Source organism: Ictidomys tridecemlineatus, chromosome 11 (genome assembly GCF_052094955.1).
Source record: "Ictidomys tridecemlineatus isolate mIctTri1 chromosome 11, mIctTri1.hap1, whole genome shotgun sequence".
NCBI lineage: Eukaryota > Metazoa > Chordata > Mammalia > Rodentia > Sciuridae > Ictidomys > Ictidomys tridecemlineatus.
In genome coordinates this window covers 98,655,071-98,677,741 of record NC_135487.1, presented here as the reverse complement: position 1 = coordinate 98,677,741, position 22,671 = coordinate 98,655,071, and the positions used below count along the sequence as shown (strand labels likewise).

Sequence of the window (22,671 nt, the reverse complement as noted above, 5' to 3'; positions counted from 1 at the left end):
ACTGTGTCCTCCTTTCCCTGGGGAGCAGGAAGTGTCCAAGTGGGCCTGCAGGAGAGATGAGAGGACCTGTCCAAGAAAGAGCATGTGCCCTTCACTCTTTTATTGGTTTCTTTCTCTTGCTGTTGTCTGCAATCCTTGTATTTTTCAGGGTAAGGATAGGAAAATATTTCAAGATGTAAAGATAAGAAAACCAAAAAAGACACCCAAGGTGAAAGTAAAACAGAATCAAAAAGACATAAAAATAAAAAAGCTACCCCTGTGTATTCTGCAACATCAGGTTCTATTCTAAACATTGTATTCTAAGGATAATTCCCTTTGCTCTTCTACTCAACCTCTTGATATTATCAGTGATTGCTATTTTCTTTAGGCAAAAGACAGTGTAACCTACTTAGAAAATTTTAAAAACTATATAATAGCATTCTAAATAGACCAATTGAGATAGTCACTACCAAGAGTATCACTCTATAGTGACTCAACTAAAAGCAATTGTCCTTGAAGCAACCTTATTTTAGGTGGTACTGCTACAAATTGGTAATCCACCAAAGGTTTTGATTGTGTGGTTGTCATTCTAATTCACTTTGGTATTTCAATTCTTTTAAATATGATTTTCCTTTATATTTTCATTAGCAAGTAAATTTGCTTTTCCTTAGAATCTTGTCTTTCAATGTCAATTTTTAAAATCAGCTTGTCTTGTTCTAAAATGGAAGAAATCCTATTGATACTTCTATTGAAATTATAGTCTTTTATGGAATTTTTTAGGCAGAACTGAGAATTTAAGATACTGAGTCTAAAAAAAATCTATTCAAGTCTCTTTGTGCATAACTCAGCATTTTAAATTATCCTTCCAATAGATCTTGCACAGTTTTCTTATATTTTTATATAAGTATTTTGTTGTTGCTATTATGAATGGATTCATTCTTTCTTCACATCTTGTGGTGGTTCTTATATATGTAGCAGTAGTAATAATAATAGAAAAAAAATGTACTAAGTATTGAGTGTGCAAGGCCATTGTTAGAGCATGGACCTAAAAGTATCCCCTAAAGATATTTTGTTAGACAAGACAGCAATGTTCAGAGGTGATACAGTTGGATTAAGAGGGCTGGATTGATCCAGCTTGATGAATTAACAATTTGAATGGACTACTGGGTGGTAACTGTAGGCAGGTGGGTCATGATGGGAGAAAGTAGGTCACTGGGAGCATGACCATGGGCTATAGATGTCCTGGATCCTTCCTCCCTCTCTGCTTCCTAGCTCCCATGTGCTGAACAGCTTTCCTCCACCAGGCCCTTCTACCATAATTTGTCTGCCTTGGCGCCAGCCAGTGATGGTCTGAACCTCTGAAATTGTGAACCAAAATAAATCTCTCCTCTAAAAGTTGTTCTTGTCAGGTATTTTTCATCAAAGCTGACTAACCATAGTAATGTTATATTTTAGGTCTCTCAACTCAATCTTCATAAATAACAGTCATCATTCAGGCCTTGTATGCAAGAGTGGAATTCACTCTAGTTATATTAAGGATAAGGAATATATTAAAAAATATTTCCATAATTTATAAAATTTCCAGGAAGGACAGAGACTACTGTTTGGATGCTGCATGGCTAGGGGAAAATAAATGGAGCCAGGATAAAGGTTCAAACACTATTATACAGATTCTAATGGACACTGCCCCCACCTTGTGCCACTTAACACCTTGCTGCCAGGAACTTAACTCCAGAACTTGATCAGGACACACACTGTGTTCACAAGAAATGCAGATTCCCTACATGCCACTCCTACCCCTCATTGTCCATATACACATGTAGGTTTGTCTCATGTGGATTCATCTCTTTGCAGAATCTATGCCAATCTGTAACCCTTACTACAGAAGAGGCTGGGCAACATCATTCATAACATTTCAATCTATGCAGTAGGAGAAGGCATAATAAATGAAGGAAAAGACATCTGTCATATAGACATTAGAGTCATTATAGACTCTCTATAGAAATTCATATACTTTTCCATCTATTATTTTTTAAATATATTAGTAGATATTTTAATATTTATACATTATTTCATTCCTAGAATCAACATAACTTGTTTATAGTAATTATTTTTATAACATATTATTCATTCTGGTTGAGAGAGACAGTAGAATATTTGTCTTAATAATCAAATGACATTGATCTTTTGCAGCTTTTTGCTTATTTTTAATAATTCTTGAACCAATATTGATATTTTATGATCACCTATATTCCATGGTTTACATTAGAGTGTGTCGTGCAGTTCTGTAGGTTTTGACAAATGTATATAATAACATATTCCAGCACTGCAATATCATACTGAAGGTTTTACTGCCCTAATTCACTCTTGGGTTTCATCTATTCGTCCCTTCCTCCACACTCTCAAACCTCAGGCAGCCACTGATCTTTTTACTGTCTTTATTGTTTTGTTTTTTTCAATGTCATATCACTGGAATCATACACAACATATTCTTTCAGATTGGCTTCTCTCACTTAGCAGCATGCATTTTAAGGTTCCTCCATGACTTTTTGTGGCTTGCTAATTAATTTCTTCTTATTACTGAACATTTCATCGTTAGAATATACCATGCAAACATTTATCCTTTACCTATTGGATGACATCTTGATTGTCTCCAAATTTTGGCGATTAAAATAAATCTGCTATAAATATCCATGAGCAGATTTTTCAGCTCATTTCAGTAAATAGCAAGGAGTGCAATTGCCATATCATAGGGTAAAAACATGCTTAGTGATGTGAAAAACCACCAACCTGTCTTCCAAGGTGGCTGTCCTGTTTTTCATTCTTGCCATTTGTTTACTGAGCATTTGAGTTTTCTCTTTTGTGATGTGTCAGTGGAAATCTTTTGCTCTTTTTCCTTTTAGATTATTTGTCTTTTTATTATTGAGTCATCTGCCATTTATATCATCTCTGTCAGTTATAGGATTATTCAATATAATGATCCAATAATAATACAGAAGCATAGCTCAGACAGAAAACAGAATTGTATTCCATGCAAAAATCATAGACAGATTAGAAGATATTTTTAAAGAACATATTAGGCAGATATTTTTTACTTAAGTTGAGGGAGGCTAGAAAAATGATATGAAACTCAGAAACCAGAATGACTTAAAAAGTTCTATAAGGTGAAAGTGACTGTGAAAGTTTTTAACAAACAATGTGCTGACAGAATTGATTTGTCATACATAAGTAGTTTCGACAAATTAATTAATGCTGAACAAATCATGCAATAAAAAAGCAAACAGCCAGGCATGGTGGCACACACCTATAATGCAAGTGACTCAGGAGGCTGAGGCAGGAGGATTGCAAGTCCAAGGCCAGTCTCAGCAATTTAGCAAGTCCCTCAGAAACATAGTGAAACCCTGTCTCAAAAAATAAAAAATATCTGGAATGGAGTTCAGTGGTAAAGTACCTCCAGGTTTAATCCCCAGTACCAAAATAATGATGATAATAATAACAAATTTTAAAAGGAATAAACAAAGGATATAAGCAAGCAAATTTAAGAATTAAAAAAAAACATTGGTTTTTCAACTATCAAATATGCTCAATGTTACTAATAATAAGAGAATGCAATTTAAAATGATGAGTTATCTTCTAATGAATTTAAATTAAGATTGTAGGACCACGGACCTTCTATCGATGAGTTTTAAATTTAAAATTTTGGAAAGTTTAAAAAGTAGTTGCTCAGTGTATTAGCCAGATTTCTTCTGCTGTGACATAATAACTTAGAAAAATAAACTTATAAAGAGGAAATGTTTATTTTGGCTCATGGTTTCAGTCCATGGTCATTTGACCCTATTGCTTTGGACCTGTGGCAGTATAACACATCATGGTAGGAGCATGTGCCAGAAGAGGTCTATTCACATCATGGTGGTTGGGAAACAGAGAGAAACAGGGTGACGGTTTCAATATTCCCTTCAGGGCATACTCCCAATGACCTAACTTCCTTCCACTATATTCCCCCCTCCTAAGGGCTCCACCCTCTCCCAAAATCATCACCCTGGGCCCCAAGCTTTAAAGGCATGGACTTTTGGGGGATACTCTGAATCCGAACTGTAGCACTAGGCATGTTTAAACTGTTCATTAGCCTATGGGGACTAGTAGCTACAGTATTGGGCTATATTACCATTTCCATCACTTCAAAACCATTCTATTAGATAGTTTTGCTCTGTAGGAGTAATGTAAAGGAATGCAAGAATTTTAAAACGATGAATTCAGTATGAGCTAAGATTCTTTTTTGATCTAACAGTTTCACTTCTAAAAACCTATCAGCACAGAAATACTTTCATGGAGCAAAGAAGTGTGTGTGTGTGTGTGTGTGTGTGTGTGTGTGTGTGTGTGTGTGTTTATACATAAATTCATACATATACAGCTTTGTAAATAGATATACAGCTATATTTACTAAAATGTACCTTTTTAACAACACAAATGGAAAGAACTCAAAACACAAATGTATCATCCATCATAAGGGAAATAATTAAATACATAATTACTTGCCTACTATAGAATTTTATGCTTCTATAAAGAAAATTATCTAAGTTGTTAAAAATAACCAAAAGATATTTTAAAGAAATTATTATACATAATAAATGTTAGTGGGGGGGAAACAAGATGATATGAAGAGTAATTGGCTATTTTTAATATATATCTCTGCTAATTTCTGGTGCTGCATGACATTCCCTGTACTGCAGTCAGATCCAATTTCCTAAGAAAAACTGAAAAGGTTGCCCTTCTATTGAAATCCCTCCAAGTCACCTTATGACTCTGTGTGATTTGCCCTTTCTGTGGAAGCTATGTCCCTTTGTCCTCTGAGCTGGGGACTTCGTACCTTCGCAGCCAATCCTCACCTATCATTCATAATACAAAGAAAACCAGCTATTTGCCTTTCTCAGAAAATTCCTGGACTTCCCTCTACTAACAGTCCTTATCCTAGCTTCTCCCACCACACCACAGGGACACAAAGAAATCAAATCTCGCTGATGCCTAGCACCCTGGCGACGCACAGCAGGAAAAAAAAACAACAAACAAACAAACAAACAAACAAAAACACCCGGCAAAATGTGCACAGGAGCTTCCCCTTGCCTGGGCGCACGGCTGAAGCCTCTGGAGCCTCTCGCAGCCAGGGCTGCTTCAGGAGCAAGGGCTGGGACACAGAGCTTGCGATCCCGCACTCTGATTGGCGGTTATAGTCAAGAGTCTGTTTCAACTCTGGAGGGTTCTGGTGTTCCTTGCTTCTTCTGCTGGGGGAGCCCAGCCGAACAGCCACAGTCAGGAGAGGAGAGCGGCCAAGAGACATCCGATTCCTACCCTTGTCCCAGGGTGCACAGACACCCTACAGGGCGAGGACACAGCGGGCCTTGGTGAGCTCTCCTGAATTCCCCGCATTTCTCCATTCCTTCTCTATTCCTCAAACTGCTCTCTGTTCCCCTCCAACCCAAACGACAGCAGCCCCTTTTTCCCATCTCGATTCTTACGCACCTTTCGCTCTATTCGGCCACGCGCGCCCAACGCACCGCCCAGAAAACGAACTGGATGCGTTGGACCGGGCGCGCGCCTTTGGGACCGTCAGCTAGACCCGGCCCCCAGGAGAGAGTCCCCTCGGTCTCTACTGGGGGGAACCCCGCCCCTGGCGATCCTGCGCCTCTAGCGGCGGTTCAGGGAAGTCGGACTCGCCAGGCTGGAGCTGCCCCTGCAACTCCCGAGGAGGGAACAGACAGACGATGAGGTCCCAGCAGACCTTTCTCTGTCAAGGCCTCCTGCTCCCCGTGTTGGGTCTGGCCCTGCTCCTCCTTGACTCTCTGGGCGATGACTTACTTTTCCACCAACTGGAATTTGACTCCTACGAAATCACCATCCCCAAGAAGCTGAGCTTCTGGCGAGAGGAGCAGGGTGTCCCCAGTTCCGTGGCCTACCTCCTGCAGTTAGCAGGTAAGAAGCACATCATCCACCTGTGGCCCAAGAAACTTCTGTTGCCGCAACATCTCCGTGTTTTCTCCTTCACAGAAGAGGGACAACTGCTGGAAGATCACCCTTATATACCCAAGGACTGCAACTATATGGGCCTGGTGGAAGGATTTCAGGACTCGGACGCCACTCTCAGTACATGCATGGGGGGACTCCGAGGCGTACTGAGCATCGATGCCAAACAGTACCAAATCGAGCCCCTCAAGGCCTCGTCCACTTTTGAACATGTTGTGTACCTCCTGAAGGATGAGGTTAGCAATCAGACCTGTGGTTTAACTGATGATGAAACAGAAAGGCAAATGGCCCAGCAGGAGGATATGGCTAGGATAAGTGACTATACTATGTCCTATAAACACCAAAAGTATTTGGAATTGGTCATGATCTTTGATACTAGAAGATTTGAGTTTGTGAAACAGAATCTCTCTCTAATTCTCTATGATGCTATTCTTTTGACTGGGATTATTGACACCTACTATCAAGATATCAATATGAGGATACATCTAAAAGGCATTGAAGTATGGAGAGATGAAGGCCTGATACGTACTGATCATCCGGCTTTAGCTGATGTATTAAAAGAATTTATACGATATAGAAAATACACAATAACTACTCGGATTACCACAGATTGGGTACACTTATATATTTCCAGAAAATATATAGATGCCCTTGCACTTTCCTGGGGAAGAGTGTGTAGTACAGATTTATCTGGATCAATAAGTACCTTTCTAGATGAAAATGTCCTTGGACCTGCCACTTGGACTGCTCATGAACTGGGCCATTCTGTGGGAATGTTACATGATAAAGAATACTGCCAATGTAGAGGTAGGAAGAGCTGCATCATGGGCACAGGACGAACTGGATTTAGTAATTGTAGTTACGAACTTTATTTTAAACACTTGTCTCAAGCAGCGAAATGCCTAAATGATATCCCACAACCACATTATATAAACAGCAGATGTGGAAACAGAATTATTGAACAGAATGAGGAATGTGATTGTGGTTCAATAGAAGAATGTGAGGAAGATTTGTGTTGTAGAGCAGACTGTAAATTGAAACTGGGTGCCAACTGTAGCGTTGGACTTTGCTGTGACAAATGTAACTTTCTTCCATCTGGATATGTGTGTAGGGATGAAGAAAATGAATGTGATCTTCCAGAGTATTGTTATGGGAACTCAGATAAGTGCCCAGCTGACACTTACAAGCAAGATGGGACCCCTTGCAGTTATGAAGGCCGATGTTACAATCAAAAGTGCCGATCCAGATACATGCAGTGCCAAAGCATTTTTGGACCTGATGCTAGGGAGGCTCCTAGTAAGTGCTATGAGGTAATTAATATACAAGGCGATCAGTATGGTCACTGTGCGATAGAAGATGTCCATACATATATAAAGTGTAAGAAGGAAAATGCGATATGTGGAAGGCTGCAGTGTATAAATGTCAAAGTGATCCCTGATTTGCCAGACCACACAATTATAATGTCCACCCATCTGGAAGAGGACAATATCATCTGCTGGGGCACAGGCTACCATCTAAGCATGCATCCCATGGGGATACCTGACATAGGTATGATATATGACGGCACATCCTGTGGCGAGGACCAGGTATGTTTTAAGACAAATTGTGTCAATAGCTCAGTCCTGAAATTTGACTGTGTGCCTGAGAAGTGCAACGGCCGAGGCGTTTGCAACGCTAATAGAAACTGCCACTGTATGTATGGCTGGGACCCTCCATTCTGCGAGGAGTTCGGGTATGGAGGGAGCATTGACAGTGGACCCCCGGGACCACGGAAGGAACTGGTGCCCCCAACAATTCAGGTTATGTCTGTTATGCTCTTGCGCCTGGTTTTATTTATCATCTCAGCAATTATTGTGTGTTTCAGGCAACTAATAGTAAAATGTTTACAACCCAAACCAAAGAAACCACAAACTAACATTAAGACAACAGATCCCGAGAAAGAAACGAATAAAGTAAACAAGCAATCCTTAGTCATTTGATAACATAGAGTCAGTTGTTTAACAAGCTTATCATTGATCCCAACGGCTCTTCATTCTTCTCCAAAAAAATTTAACTTAAATTTCACACACAATATGATCAGCAAATAAATGACATTCTTGTTTTGGAAAAAAAAATCAGTGCATTTTATTTTCCTAGTATTCACACTTGTCCCTCCATTTGTAACCAATTTTGGGTGACCTGAAAAGAAAGCCCTAATGGCATTTCTAAACACTAACCCTCTGAAATTATCATGTTGTTGTTGTTGCTGTTTTGTTTTGTGGAACTTTGGACTGAAGATTGAACCCAGGGCCTGGTGCATGCTAGGCAAGTACTCTGCTACTGAGCTACATCTCCAGCAATCCATGGTTTTGAAGGTGTAGCCCTGCCTTAAAATTCCAGTAAATGAAGTAATGATCTACCTCTCCCTCCGCATCCTATAACTTGCTCACTGCTGAGAGCTGCACTGAGCCCCATCTTGCATGATAAGTGAAGATAACACATTTTATAAATAAACAACATGAAATTAAAGGCTGTGCCTTCAATGAGCATTTTCTCTGTCAAGCCTTTCTCCTGGTCTCTCTGGCTCTACAAGGCGGGGTCTTCTTGTAGCACTTTTGGGGTGACCTCAACTGGGTAAACTCTACTGACCCATCATAACACCTGCATTAGGCCACAGTCTATAGATGATTCCCATCTTCAGCAGTGTCCGAATGTGAGCAAATTTCTGTGTTTGGGTCATACGCTTGCTGGGCAGTCTTTTTTGAGTTTATGCTGAGGGACACCTGGCCTAGGACTGCCACACTCCCAAGTACAAAAGAGGCAAGCAGGGATGCCTTCCACCTCCAAGGACCTCCATGTCTCTGCCTCCATATCTCTGTCCCCTCCACACTGCTCCTTGGGTGGGAGGTGAGGACTGAGTGGCATGTGACAAGGGGGTGGGTGCCCAACTCTCATATTCAGGCAGGGGCTTGGCCCTCCCAGACCTCTCAGTCCAAGGTGCTGGGCTTGCAGGAGGCTGGGTTTTCCTGCTCTTCTACTCCTGCTCACAGTCCCCTCCCTCCCCAGAAGTGTATGACCCTGAATCATAGCTACATACTGATAGTGGTGGCTAACATTCCTCAGAGCATACGAGGTGTCAGGCAGTGTTCTAAGAGCTTCATGTGTATCACTTTGTATGCAGCTTAAAATAATTCTGTGAGGTTGCTGTTGTTTTTTCCAAATAGAAAATGAGTCACAGCAGGGTTAACCTATGCAGGTTTATACAGGTTATAAATAATGACATTATACAAGAAAAATTTAATAGTAATTCAGGAACTATATTTAGAGAGGAACATTTATTAAGAAACCCTAAAGAAATTTTTACATTGCAAATGTTTTTACAGTTTTCACTGGGGTACATAGAATGTTGACCATTTTTGTGGACAGTTCAGTAGTGTTTAGAATATTCACATCGTAGTGTTTAGAATATTCACATCATAATGTTCAGAACTCTCTTCTTTTTTTTTTGAGGATCAAACAGAATAAAATTATATTTTTAGTCAAATTATTTATAATCTTGTAAATTTTAAAAGTATAAAGTAAAATACAGGCTAAATGAATTTTCAGCTACCATAAAATTTTAAAATATTAGCTGATTCGTTGAAAAACAAATACAATATAGAAACCACAATGATAAATTTCACTTTAATCATATTAAAGTCAGAAATATGAAGACTGGCTCAGTTTTTCTTTAATTTTCCAAATATTACTTATTTCCTACTTTCTTTTTACTCTATTTTAACATTCATATAATAATACATTTGTTCTAGAAAAGTGTCTGTGATTACAAATAAAAATATGCCTCCACAAGCCCTTAAATAAATACCATGTAAACTACTGAAATGTCAACATCAAATTTCTACTTGACTAAAGAAAATTATTAATGTTAAGTGAGCATTGTTTCACTTGTAATGCTGACTTTAAAGAGATCTGGAAATAAAATGTAGTAAAATTATTGCTTCCAAAGTTAAGTTGGCATGATCCCGAAGACATTGTGCTAAGTAAACCAGTCACAGAAAGAAAATTAGTATAAGATTCTGCTTATGTGAGGTATCAAGAATAGTCAGATCTATAGTTTTATTTAAACTTTATAATTTTATTTTAAAAATTTAATCTATACAAGATAGAATTCAAACAAAAACATACTGCACCAAAGCAGTAAGTTGCTGTAAGTTGAATGCCTTTCAGATATCTCATAAATATTAATACCCTTTCGGGTACTGTTTATTCTAGGTAACTAATCCCAACCCCATCTCTTGACATCTCAATGCATCTTCAAAAGCCATCCTTTTACAATCTTTAAAATAAAAGGGGTATCCTGGCATCTAGTTATAAAATTTTATATATGTTATGATATATCTTCTGCTTTTTAACCACAGCACTGATTTAATTTATTTGCATGTTAAGTAGTACAATAAATACTTCAAAAAATCTTAAGTGAAGTTTCACAATATATTACTTTGCCAGATAATAAAAAATTCATGTGTAAAACAAGATGTAATTATTTTCATTATTTTAAAAAACTAACATTTATTGTACAATCCCTAGAAGTGTAAAATAGCTATTCTTTTAATTTACAGAATCAAGGGAAGCATTTTAAATGTCAAAACATACATGCTGAGTGAGATTGAGTATATAATCACCAAAAATCTAAAAAAAATTACAAAAATTGTTTAAACACATAAGGTGCATTTACTTATGAATAACATTCAGTTTGAGGGAAGAAAAAGTACCCCAACAGTTATTAATATTTACAAAATATCTGCAAGGACTCCAACTTACAGCAAAATAACAAATACTGCTTATAGGTTATTTTTATACAAGCTTATTGCTGAATTGGGAAGCACATCTATTACTACTCTTGGTTTTAGAGACAACTGGGCATTAAGACAAAAAGTCCTTTTGAACAGCACACATAAAGAACAATAAGGATACAAATAAATACCAAGGATGGCCTGAATTTGCAGAAATGGAAGGATGCGTCCCCCAGAAATAAGACTGAAGGAAATATGGAGAAAATGGAAGGAAGCACACTTTATTGAAAGTGTGGGAGACTCATAAAGAAGAAACTACATGTAAATATTTTAAGAGCATGCAGCCATCTTGGTGTGTGCATGAGCATTATCTCTTTTGATATCAGGGTTTTTTATTGCTAAAGTAAGTAGATGTCTTTGTAAATAGTTCTCATAGGCAAATCACTGAACCATTTTTAAGCACATTTCCTTAAAAGTACAAATGTTTAGACTGCTATGTTTAATAACATACATCACTTCTAAAAGCATACTTAGTGGACTACTGATCAGATTGTGAAAAACATGTTGATATATATGGTTGCTGTGAATATCAGTCATGGAATAACATGGCTTTTATGGAAGAGATTTTGTATATAAATATATGTATAGATATATGTCTGGCCTTGTGATGACATTATCTTTTAAAGTCAAAAGAGATTTAACTAGTCATATGTGTAGTGTCACCTTATAGTCCATTTCTCCTGATGTACCTCTTTTCTTAGTCTTTATTTTCCCTTCCCAAGAAACCAAGAAATAAAATGTTGGATATGAAAACTCATGTCATATTTGTGAAGAGTACAACAAATTCTTTAATGCACTCAGCAAAAAGTCAATATAAAAATGTAGGTGTCCTTTAGGACCACAGCTTCTGAATTTTGTAGTAGTGGTATCACTAACTTATACAAGCTATTTAGAATGAAGCTGGAGGTGGAAACTCCATAGAGTTGGAGAACCAGCCAGGTCCCCTCCCTGACTCAATTAGGTCATTTAGGACAGATAAAAACAGGATATTTAGAGCAATACTGGTATATATTTTCCTTATTTGTTTTTAGCATTGACTAAGTGATTTGAAAAGAGCTATGTTTTAATATCATGACACTTTTGATTTATAAACTGAGAAATTAATTTTCTACTTACTTCATCTAACTTTGTAACAGCAATTATTGCCCAAAGCTATAGTGGCATATTTAGAAAAGCGCAGATTACTGAGTAGACTGATAATATTTTTTAAATAATTTTATTTGATCCAAAATGACTTCATTCCCAATTCTACATAAAAATATAAGAGATCCAACTTTTTCCTTAACATAAGATGTTTACAAAGTTACTTAGTTTTATTTACTTTAATTTTTCTAGGGCATTAAATTCCTATTATCTATGAAGTATCTTAAACTGGAACATAAAAATTTTTAATAATCCAAACTGCCTTTCACAGTATAAGGCAGCCCAGAATTCTTTTCATCTTGCAAAATTGAAAATTCTACATCAACAGCTCTCTAGTCTTCCCTCTCTCCATCCCTGGCCATTCCCATGCCTCTTTCTGTCACTATAGAACTGACTATTCTTGATACCTCACATAAGCAGAATCTTCTGCTATTTTTTTTCTTTTTGTGACTGGTTTACTTAGCACAATGTCTTCAGGGATCATGTATGTTGTAGCATGTCTGTAAGAGAAAAAGTCTGAGATATCCTGCATTTAATACAAGGACTAGTGGGTGGAGGAGAGGCAAGATAAGAAAAATTAATCAGCTAATAGCTATAAGCCAAACCAACTAAAGACTCTTCCACATTTCCAACCATATGACCTAAACCCCACAGGAAAGATGTCCAGGTGCCATTCATTGCAACCGACTTACAACCTTAACCAATTCAAAAGCAACCAGTACTTCTCCTTATGGACTGTCGTCCTATCCCCACACTTTCCACACTTGGGTGTTATCCTCTCCCTCTTATCCATAGCCAATGTTGATTCAGTTTATGTTTTCCTTCTCCAAATCTCTGTTACAAAAATACTCTTGGTTTATAGCCTGGGGATGTGGCTCAAGCGCTAGCGGGCTTGCCTGGTATGCATGTGGCCTGGGTTCGGTCCTCAGCACCACATACAGAGATGTTGTGTTCGACGAAAACTAAAAAATAAATACTAAAATTCTCTCTCTCTCCCTCTCTCTTTAAAAAAATACTCTTGGTTTATAGGTACAAAGGACAATTTTTCTAACTGCTATCTAGCCCTGCTACTGGAAGTTGCAAATGCTTGTCCAAGGGTCTGACCCTTTTCTGGCTAGCATCTGTAATGGCTCAATACTCCCTTTGATTTCAAAGATCCCTCAGTCTCAAGTGTTGTTTTCACCATGTATTGGAATTTCTTTCTTTGGTAAGGCTAGATAATATTTGAATTTAGCTATATTCTACACGGTATTTTACCATGCACTGAATACTTGAGTTGCTTCTACTTTTTTTTTTTTCCGATTGTGAGTAGTGTTGCTGTGAACAAATATTTGTTCATTCCCTTGCTTTATTTGGGGTATATATTTACAAATGGAATTGCTAGATCATATGGTAATTGTATTTTTAAGTTTTTTGACTGCCCTACTGTCTTCCACAGCAGCTGAAGCCTTTTAAATTCCCTCAACAGTGCACATGTGTTCCAATTTCTCTGTATCTATCCTAAAACTAGAATTTTCTGGTTCTTAGAAAACAATCTTCCTAATGAGTAGAAAACGGTACTTCATTGTGATTATGATTTCCATGTCTCCTAATGATTAGCAAAGTTGAAAATCTTTTCATAGACTTACTGGCTATCTGGATATCTTTACTGGAGAAATCTGTATTCAAATCCCTTTTCTATTGCTTATTTGAGTTGTTTGCTTCCTTATTTCTGAATAATTATAGGAGTTCTTTATATATTCAGAATATTAACCTTTTATCCAGTTATATAAATTGAAAATAGTTTCTCCTGTATGTTGCCTTTTTAAAAATATATATATGTTTAGTTGTTGATGGACCTTTATTTTATTTATTTATTTATATGCGGTGCTGAAAAATGAACCAAATGCCTCACACATACTAGGCCAGTGCTCCAACACTGAGCCACAACCCCAGCCCTATATGTTGCCTTTTCATTTGGTCAATTTTGTGTTTTGGTGTGCAGAAGTATTTTATTTTGATTAGTACAATTTAGATATTTTTAACTTTCATTATTTTTGTTTTTAGTGTTAAAGGCAAGAAATCCAATTGCCAAATCCAGTGTTATGAACCTTTTCCCTTGTGTTTTCTTCTAAGTCTTTTATTATTTCAGGCCTTATACTGAGTTCTGATCCGTTTGGGGTTTACTGTTGTGTATGGTATAAGATAAGGTTGCAGCTTTATTCTTTTGCAGGATATCCAGTTTTCCATTCTTATGGTTTAGGTTATATCCCCTCAAAAGTCATGTGTCAGACAATGTAAGAATGTCCAGGGGTGAAATGATAAGTAGGCAAGTAGGTTGTGACTGGGGTAAATAGGTTGCTGGAGGTATACCTTTGGGATTTATATTTTGACCCTCTGAGGCAGAGTTCTCTGCTTGCTGGTTGCCATGTCCAGAGCTTCTTTTCTCTGCTCTATCCTTCTGCCTCATCTTGGGCCCAGAGTTATGGAGTTGGCTGACCGTGCACTGAACCTCCACACTGTGAGCCAAAAATCAACTTTTTCTCCTCTAAGTTGTTCTTGCCATGTACTTTGGTCACAGCAATGAAAAGCTGATTAAAACACAACACTCAGCATCAATTTTTTTAACTTAGTGACTTTGCTAATTTACTAAGATATTTTTATTTATGCTACTTGTGAGTACTCTTACAAGTACAACCTCATAAGTTCTCACCATGAATTTTATTTTTGAAGTTTTACTGATTTCTGTTTTACCTTATATAATTATATAATAGTGTATCTCTCTTTTTTAAGAAAATATGTCTTTTTTTTTAGTTGTAGATGTACACAATGGTTTTGTTTTATTTTTATTAATTTTTATGTGGTGCTGAGGATCAAACCCAGTGCCTTACACATGCCAGGCAATTTCTCTATCGCTGAGCCACAATCCCAGCTCAGTGTATTTCTTTTGATAAGGAATTTGCAAATTTTCCTAGACCTCTTTTTTTTTTAAAAAAAAATTAGCTTTGTTGTTTCTTATATTTAACATTTAGTCCTATTTCTAAATATTTTTTCCCAAAGGACAAAATAGAGTCTTTGCTCATCATATGAAGAATTACTTTCCCTGAGGCTGGGGTTCTGGCTCAGCGCTTAGACCACTCACCTAACACATGCAAAGCCCTGGGTTCAATCCTCAGCAACACATAAAAATAAATAAGCAAAATAAAGGTATTGTGCCCAACTACAACTAAAAAATAAATATTTTTTAAGAAAGAATTACATTTCCTTTCACATAGTAAATTTCAGGTTACATTCTAAAATATTTGTTATAGAATCTTTGTTATTGACCAATATTGTGATCTAAGAGAAGTTTGGTTGGGCTCATCTCTTTCCAATATTGGTAAATACTAGCTTACTTTCTCTCTCTCTCTCTCTCTCTCTCTCTCTCTCTCTCTCTCTCTCTCTCTCTCTCTCTCTCTCCCCAGTACTGGGAGTTCAACTCAGGGTGTCATATATATTTGGCAAAGGCTCTACTACTGAGCTACACCATCAGCCCTTTCATTTCTTCTTTTTGATTCCATCTGTTTAATCCCTTCACATTCTTCTTAATTTTTTGTTCATATTTTGATTGTACAAACTTAAGGTATACAACATGAAGATATACAACTTAACATATGCAAATACAGTGAAATGATTACTATAGATAAGTAATTTATCATATCTATTATTTGCATAGCTACTTCTTTTGTGATAAATAAGAACACTTAAAATCTACTCTTAACTGTAAGGTCCTTGCTTAGCATCTGGGTGGCCATGTTAAGTGACAGCTGCCATTTTCCTGCCCAAGGGCCTTTCCAGGAAAGGCTCACCACTCCCTCATACCAATCCCACCCTTAAACCACCAGCATTAGCCCCCCCACCTTCCCGCTCTGATCCCTGAGCCTGGCCCAAAATCCAAGCCTGCCCTGCCTCTCTCTGTCTATGGAGAGATGTGCTTTAGTTTGTCAGCTCTGACAAATAAACTATCGTGCGTATTGTATCGTATGTATTGTGTGTATATCTACCTTGTCTCAGTTTTTCATTTATCACTCACCTGTTTCCAGGTTCCTCACTTTCCTTTCATCAACAATGTTTGTTATATGGTAAAATATCATTACTATTGTGTTATGTAACTATTGTCTTCCTGCTGTACATTAGAGTCTAGACTTATCTTCCCTCTATAACTGCTAGTTTATGCTATTTGTTTTATATCTCCCCATTTCTTCTCCCTTTCTCACCTATGGCAACCACCATTCCACTGTTTCTTATACTTTCCTTTTCTCTTAGATTCCTCATAAAAGTAAGATCACACAATGTTTTTCTTTTTCTCAGTGGCTTATTTTACTTAGCATTAGTTCTCCAAGTTCATTCTCATGTTGTTGCAAATGTCAGTACCTCCTTTTTAAAGACTGAGTAATATCCCATTGTGGATGTTCATCTATTGATACGCATTTAGGTTGTTTCTGTATCTTGGCTATCATGAATATAATGCTGCAATAAGCATGGGAGTGTAGATATCTGTTGCATTGTTAGTACCACTTATTAAAGATGCTTCCCCACTGAAGGGTCATAGCACTGAAGGAAACCAAAATGTCACCTCAAAATATGCCTCTTGGACATCTGTGGCTATGTAAGTCAGAGTTCTAATCCCCTGCCTTGAGTTTCCTTTCATTTTCTCCCACCTGATGTGCACTGCATGCCTTCATCAATTTACTTGTTTTCTCTTGTTTGTTAATCTTTTGTTGTGAGATCCTGTCCCAACTGTGGATTTATGAGAGTTGAGGAAGGTCAGCTCTCCCAGATATCGGTCTGTAGTGCCTGACTGAGAGAGGAAGGTAAACAATTTTCTTTTGTTCCTCCCTTTCCAAACTCAGATTGGCAAAAGAAAAACATCTGTAAAAATGTGTTCTTTGAATTTGAAACTCTTCTGGATTTAGTGTGGGTGATACCGCTGGTTATTGGTGACCGCTCCCTCATATGTTGAAATTTGAACATTAGAGAAGCACACCGAGGCAAGCATATAAAGCAAAGTTAATTTAAAAAGGGGTAATATAGATTTCTCCCAGGAGGGAGAAGGGGGCCATAGCTGGTATCCTGGCATCGCCAGAAGTGAGGTGTTCTGCCCTTTTTATATGTCCTAGGCTTCCTTTGCTCTCCTGCCCTCTTCCCCTTATCTCTCTCCTTCCTGCATAAGTGACTAGACCCAGGAATGATCAGTGGGATGGCCAAAAGGTGGGAAACAGGTGGGCTGAAGGGGGAAGGGCAGGATGATGCAGCCCACATTAATGAACAATCTTTATAGTTCCCTGTAGGGAGGGACAAATCCTGGGACAGGTTACCTCAGCAACAGGTTGGAGCAGAGGCAGGTTCTTGATAAGAGTGGAGGAAGGTCTCTGAAGGAATTAACATTTCAATCCCTCAGGGGACAGTCTCCAACTTCCTGGACTCCATTCAAATTGGCCTCCTTGATCTGACCCGACTCAATTTGCCTATCTATACTGACTGCCTGTCTAATTCTGGCTTCATGGGTACCTCTTGTTTCTTGATATTTATTCTCTAAGAGATGATCTTTGTGTCTGTAAGGTCAGGTGGCGGCAACCAAAAGGAGGCAGATTTAAAAAGGCCACTTAATGAGACTTTGTTGAGATTCCACTCCCGGGTGGAACTCTCAGGCAGAGTAAGAAGATCTGAGATGAAGCTTGTCGAGGCTGGACCAGACTGGAATTTTTATTGGGCTTATGGCAGGAAAGGGGGTTTTTTAGAGTCCTTGTCCTACTGGGGTTGGTTGGGAGTAGCTGGCTAAGACCCAGGATTGGCCAGGAGATCCCACTGATTGACAGATGGTTCTGTTGTCGATGCCTGATTGGTGTTTCTTTCACGTCATGTTTTGTTCCTAAGTCACCTTCATCGACCTGATATCCCAGCCTTTTTGATGATATAGGGCAGCAAATTTCATCTGGCTACTTCCTGCTGGCTAGGGGTACTGGAGGGGAAGGGGGTGGCTTGGGTGTCCATTCAGTGGGGAGGTGACTATAGGGATGTAGAAGCATTTGGTTGTAAGTCACTCTGGCAATGAACCTGAGGAGGCAGGGAGCAATCATTAATAGAAGCCCTATGACTAATATAGGAGTGAGAATGGGAGTCAGCCACATAATGAGGGTTGAGTTTAGCCAGCCTGGCCAAGGATCCTTTGATTGTTGCTGTTTAAGCCTTTCACCCAAATGACAGGGGTGTCGACATTCTTTTCGACCAATCCAGTTTCATTGATATAGTAGCAGCATTCTTCTTTCAGGAATAGACAGGGTCTTCCTTTGTCTGCCATCAGGAGATCTAGGGCTCCATGGTTCTGTAATGAAACTTGAGCAATAGATGTCATTTGCCTTTGTAGGGTAGCGAGAGAGTCGGCCAATGGCTCAACCATGTCCCAAAATCATTGTTCAAGCTTCTGAGTAGCGGTTACTGCATAACCAAGTCCTCCTGCCCCTGGTCCAGAGGCAGCAAGCAAGGAGGCCAGGGAGAGTCCAACTACTACAGGTAGAAAGGCTGCCTGTCTTGTCCTGGAAAAGGAAGTAGGAACAAGCAATGTTAATTCAGCCTCACTGTACAGAGTTAATTGAGGGACCAAGGTGGAAGGAATACAAAAAGCAAACGGCATGTTGAAGGCTTAGATTTTTTGGTTAGGGTATCATTGCACCAGAAAAAGAACCCAGGCAGAGCAAAAGTTGGGGAAGAAATTAGAATGATCTGGTCACAGGTGCTGAACCAGAGGAAGGGTAGCAGAAGGGGAAATTCCCTGATGAGTTACGAAAAAGAGGTACTTCCTCCAAGGGTGAAGGAGGGGGTGGCCCTTGGGGTCTGGTTGAGGTATTAAGAGGAAGATCAATGGGAATCTCAGTTAACAGAATACAATCCAAACCTGCACAGAGGACACAGTCTGAAATGTTATTAACTTTGGATAAATTGAGAAGCTGAAGGCCCTGATGTATTTGGGCCACCCCTGAGAAAGGGTCCACTTTAGGATGGGCAACTGCATCCAGCTGGTGTTGGAGTTCTTTCTCTTGCTCCTGGGTGGTTATGTAAATTTGAGAGAACACTTGTATACAAGTTCTCCAAACTCTGAAAGAGGCTGAGGGATGCTTGGAAAAACCCCAAGCATAAAATATAATATAAACACCAGAAGCCCATTTCAGGTCCCATGGGTCCCAAATAGTTAATTTGGTGTATGCTTGATTCTCATAGCAAGGCTTTTCTAGGAAGCGTTTCTTAAACATAAGTGTCAGGCCAGCACTTACAAGATTTCTCAGTTTGGTCTGATATGAAGCATAGCATTGCTAAACATAGGTAGGACGAGGTGGCTTGTTTGAATCCAGTAATATTAAGGGAGAAGGCCCGATTGCAGCCAGTGGAGGGGCAATTGCCTTGACCCATCAACTGAGAGTGGGTGGTGCCATCCTGCTGCCATGTCACTTGGATGTAGAAATGTGAGATTGGGCAGGTAGGACACAGGGGAGGAGGAGTGACTGGAAAGCTTCGGTTGATTAAGAAAGGGTGCCCATAGAGTAGCTCAAAGGGGCTAAGGCCTGAGGGGGCTCTAGGGGCTGCTCGAATATGGGTGAGGGCCAATGGCAGGAGATTGGGCCAAGAAAGCCTGAGTTCAATAGCAAATTTAGTGAGATGATCCTTGAGAATACTCTTAGCCTTGTTAACCTTACCTGAGGATTGGGGTCAGCAGGGGATGTGGAGCCTCCAAGTGATGTTGAGGCTTTTGGAGACTAGTTGAACAATCTGAGAAGTGAAGGCCGGACCATTGTCTGACTGGATGGAGGTAGGAAGTCCAAACCTGGAAATGATATGCTCAGTGAGGATGGAGGCAACAGTGTCAGCAGTTTCCCTGGATGTAGGAAAGGTTTCTATCCAACTGTAAGAGAGTGCTATCCCCCAAGTCACAAGCAGTTAGATCCTGTGCCAAGGCTTGCCTAAAGAGGTGGGGACTGTACCTGAAGCTTTGAGGTAGGACTGTCCATGTCAGCTGTTGAGACCTAAAGGATGTAAGCAAAGAGGTAATAAGAGTCAGGATAGAAAGCACTGTAAAGAAGGCATTTTTAAGATCCAGGACAGTAAAGTGAGTGGTTGAAGGTGCGATATAAGAAAGAAGACTGGGAACCACTGGGTGGATGGGAATAACCGCTTCATTAATTAGGCGGAGGTCCTGGACTAAGCGATAGGCTCTGGAGAGTTTATGCATTGGCAATATGGGAGTGTTGCAGGGGGAGTCAGGAGGGATGAGGAGTCCCTGGGCAAGTAACCAGTCTATGATGGGTTTAAGTTCCTCTCTATGGGTTTTGGAGAAGGGAAATAGGGGACACGAAGGAAATTTAGTTTGGGGCTTCAGCTGGATATGGACTGGCTTGTGGTGGGAAGCCATGACTGGCTTGAAGGTGTCCCAGACTTGGGGATTGACTAGGACAGGGAAAATGGCATAGTAGGTACTGTCGGATTATTAGGAATTAGAGGCAGAAGAAGGTGGGTGGTTGTATTCTTGGGGTATAGTTGGAGGGTGGCTCCTAGCTGTTCTCCAACTATTCCTAGTAGTAGTTGGAGAACAGCTCTGCCTAGGAGAGGAACCGGACAGGATGGAATGACCACAAAAGAGTCTGTGAAAGAGTGTCCCTCCAGGGCACAGGCCAGATTAGCAGTTGAGTTTTGGAGCAGGGTTGGCCAACAATCCCTATAACCAATACCGGGAAGGAAACAGAGGCCAGAGTGGGCAGGCAAGACAGAATAGGTAGCCCCTGTATCCACAAGGAAGATTATGGACTTACCCACTACCTGGAGCATTACCCTGGGCTCCGCAAGGGTGGTGGGGGTCCTTGAGTCCAGGCTTCTTCGGTCTTCTGCAAACCCCAATAGTTCAAGAGAAGGGACCACCTGGCTGGTGGAGGTGCCAAGGAAGGGCCAGCCATAGGGCAGTCACTCTTCCAATGTCCTGTCTGCCTATGCCTCTCTTCTGTCAGTTCCCACACCCAGTCCTACCAGGCCCACTTATCAGCCAACCCAAAGCTCCTTAGTCCATTCAGGGAAGTGGCTGTCATAGGGGATTGTATGAGTACACATCCCATGCTCACTTCAAGACCATTCCCAGGTTGAAAAGCGCCTTGGGTCCTGCTATGCTGACTCTTCTACTTATATTAAGGAATTCCGATACCTCTCTTAGACTTACCTGACATGACATCTATGTCATTCTCTCCTCCACCCTTCCACCCTGATGAGTGAGCCTGCATCCAGCAGGCTGCACCAGATCAGGTGAAGCAGTCATTCCCCTATCGGAACCCAATGGCTGCTTCACCTGTGGGGAGAGTCATATGTGTCAGATGATTTTGATCAGCATGATCTTGTACAGCCTGCTGGATGCTCCAGGCAGGAGAGGGAGAGGATACTGAGGGCTCAAGTCTTCTCTCCCTGGTTACCTACACCACCCTAGGGGCAGAGACTCCAGCTTAAAATAGACAACTCCACCTAATGGAAGAGAAGAGAAGCAGGAAAGAAACAGAACTCTAAGAGTATATATTTTTTCTTCTTATCCTTTTTCTTTCTCCTCTACTCTTCTACCCTTTGGCACTCACAACCCCAACATATGTGAAACCAAAACTGCATGAAATAGAACTTTGAGAATTGAGTCACCTGAATAATATAATATAGAGGAATTGCATAAGCCCCCCCTTTCTTCTTTTTTTATCTCTTTTTCTCTTTCTTCCCCTTTTTTCTTCTTCTCTTTCTTCTTTCAACCTCCAAAATTTACTATTTTTAATCCTGTAAGTTTCTAAATACATATGTGTGTTTGTTTGTATGTACTCTACTGTCCTCCTACGTACTTGTCTACCCTAAATTACCTCCTGTCTATTCCTCTGCTACTAACCTTCTTCACTAGAGTTCTCCTCCAAATTTCCTAAGTTATATTAACCTCATACCCTCACATCTTTCCCCCTTAGCATTTCATCCTACATCCGACCTCCAGTTCACTGGCCACCACCAGAAACTGTACACCTTTTATGAAACTACTGATTGTATTTTAAATAATAATTGAATCCAAAACTTCTGGACATTGATACTAACTATAAATGTCTTAATAACAATAATTTTTCCATAGGTGATGTATTGTTGATATTGGGATCTGTTAACATTGTTCTTCCCCACAACGGAGGGATCTTGGAACCATACAAGAGCACTACAAATCAATAACATACGAGTCCCACAGAGCTGGAAAGAAAGAAATGCAAGCAAAATGAAAAAATAAGGGGAGAAAATACCACAAACAATTCAAGACAACACATAATTAGAAGAATTGACAGCTACAGCAGAAAAAAATGACAGAGAAAGATTTCAGGATATAATGAATAAAATGTTTTGAAATCTCAAAGAATTCATAAGAGAACAAATACAGGCAGTGAAAGAAAAATCACTTTGATGATGAGCTACGTAAACAAATCCAAGAAGCAAAAGGTCACCTCAACAGGGAGACAGAGGTTATAAAGAAAAAGAAACAGAAATCCTTGAAATGAGAGAAATAATAAAACAAATTAAAAACTCAAGTGAGAGCATCACCAACAGAGTAGATCACATAGAAGATAGGACATCAGACAATGAAGATAATAAATATCATCTTGAAAAAAATGTAGACAGCAGAGCAAAAAATGATAAGAAA

General features: G+C 39.4%; 1 protein-coding gene across 1 annotated transcript; it reads left to right on the top strand.

The window, feature by feature from the left end:
* Positions 1-5,738: 5,738 nt before the first annotated feature.
* Adam30 (ADAM metallopeptidase domain 30) lies at positions 5,739-8,021 on the top strand. The gene has a single exon (XM_005341364.3). The coding sequence runs from the start codon at positions 5,739-5,741 to the stop codon at positions 7,974-7,976; it is 2,238 nt and encodes a 745-aa protein (XP_005341421.1). The 3' UTR covers positions 7,977-8,021.
* The last annotated feature ends 14,650 nt before the right edge of the window (positions 8,022-22,671 follow it).

Excerpts from the sequence above, each read along its gene's own strand:
- Adam30 (XM_005341364.3), top strand. The coding sequence starts at position 5,739 with ATGAGGTCCCAGCAGACCTTTCTCTGTCAAGGCCTCCTGCTCCCCGTG.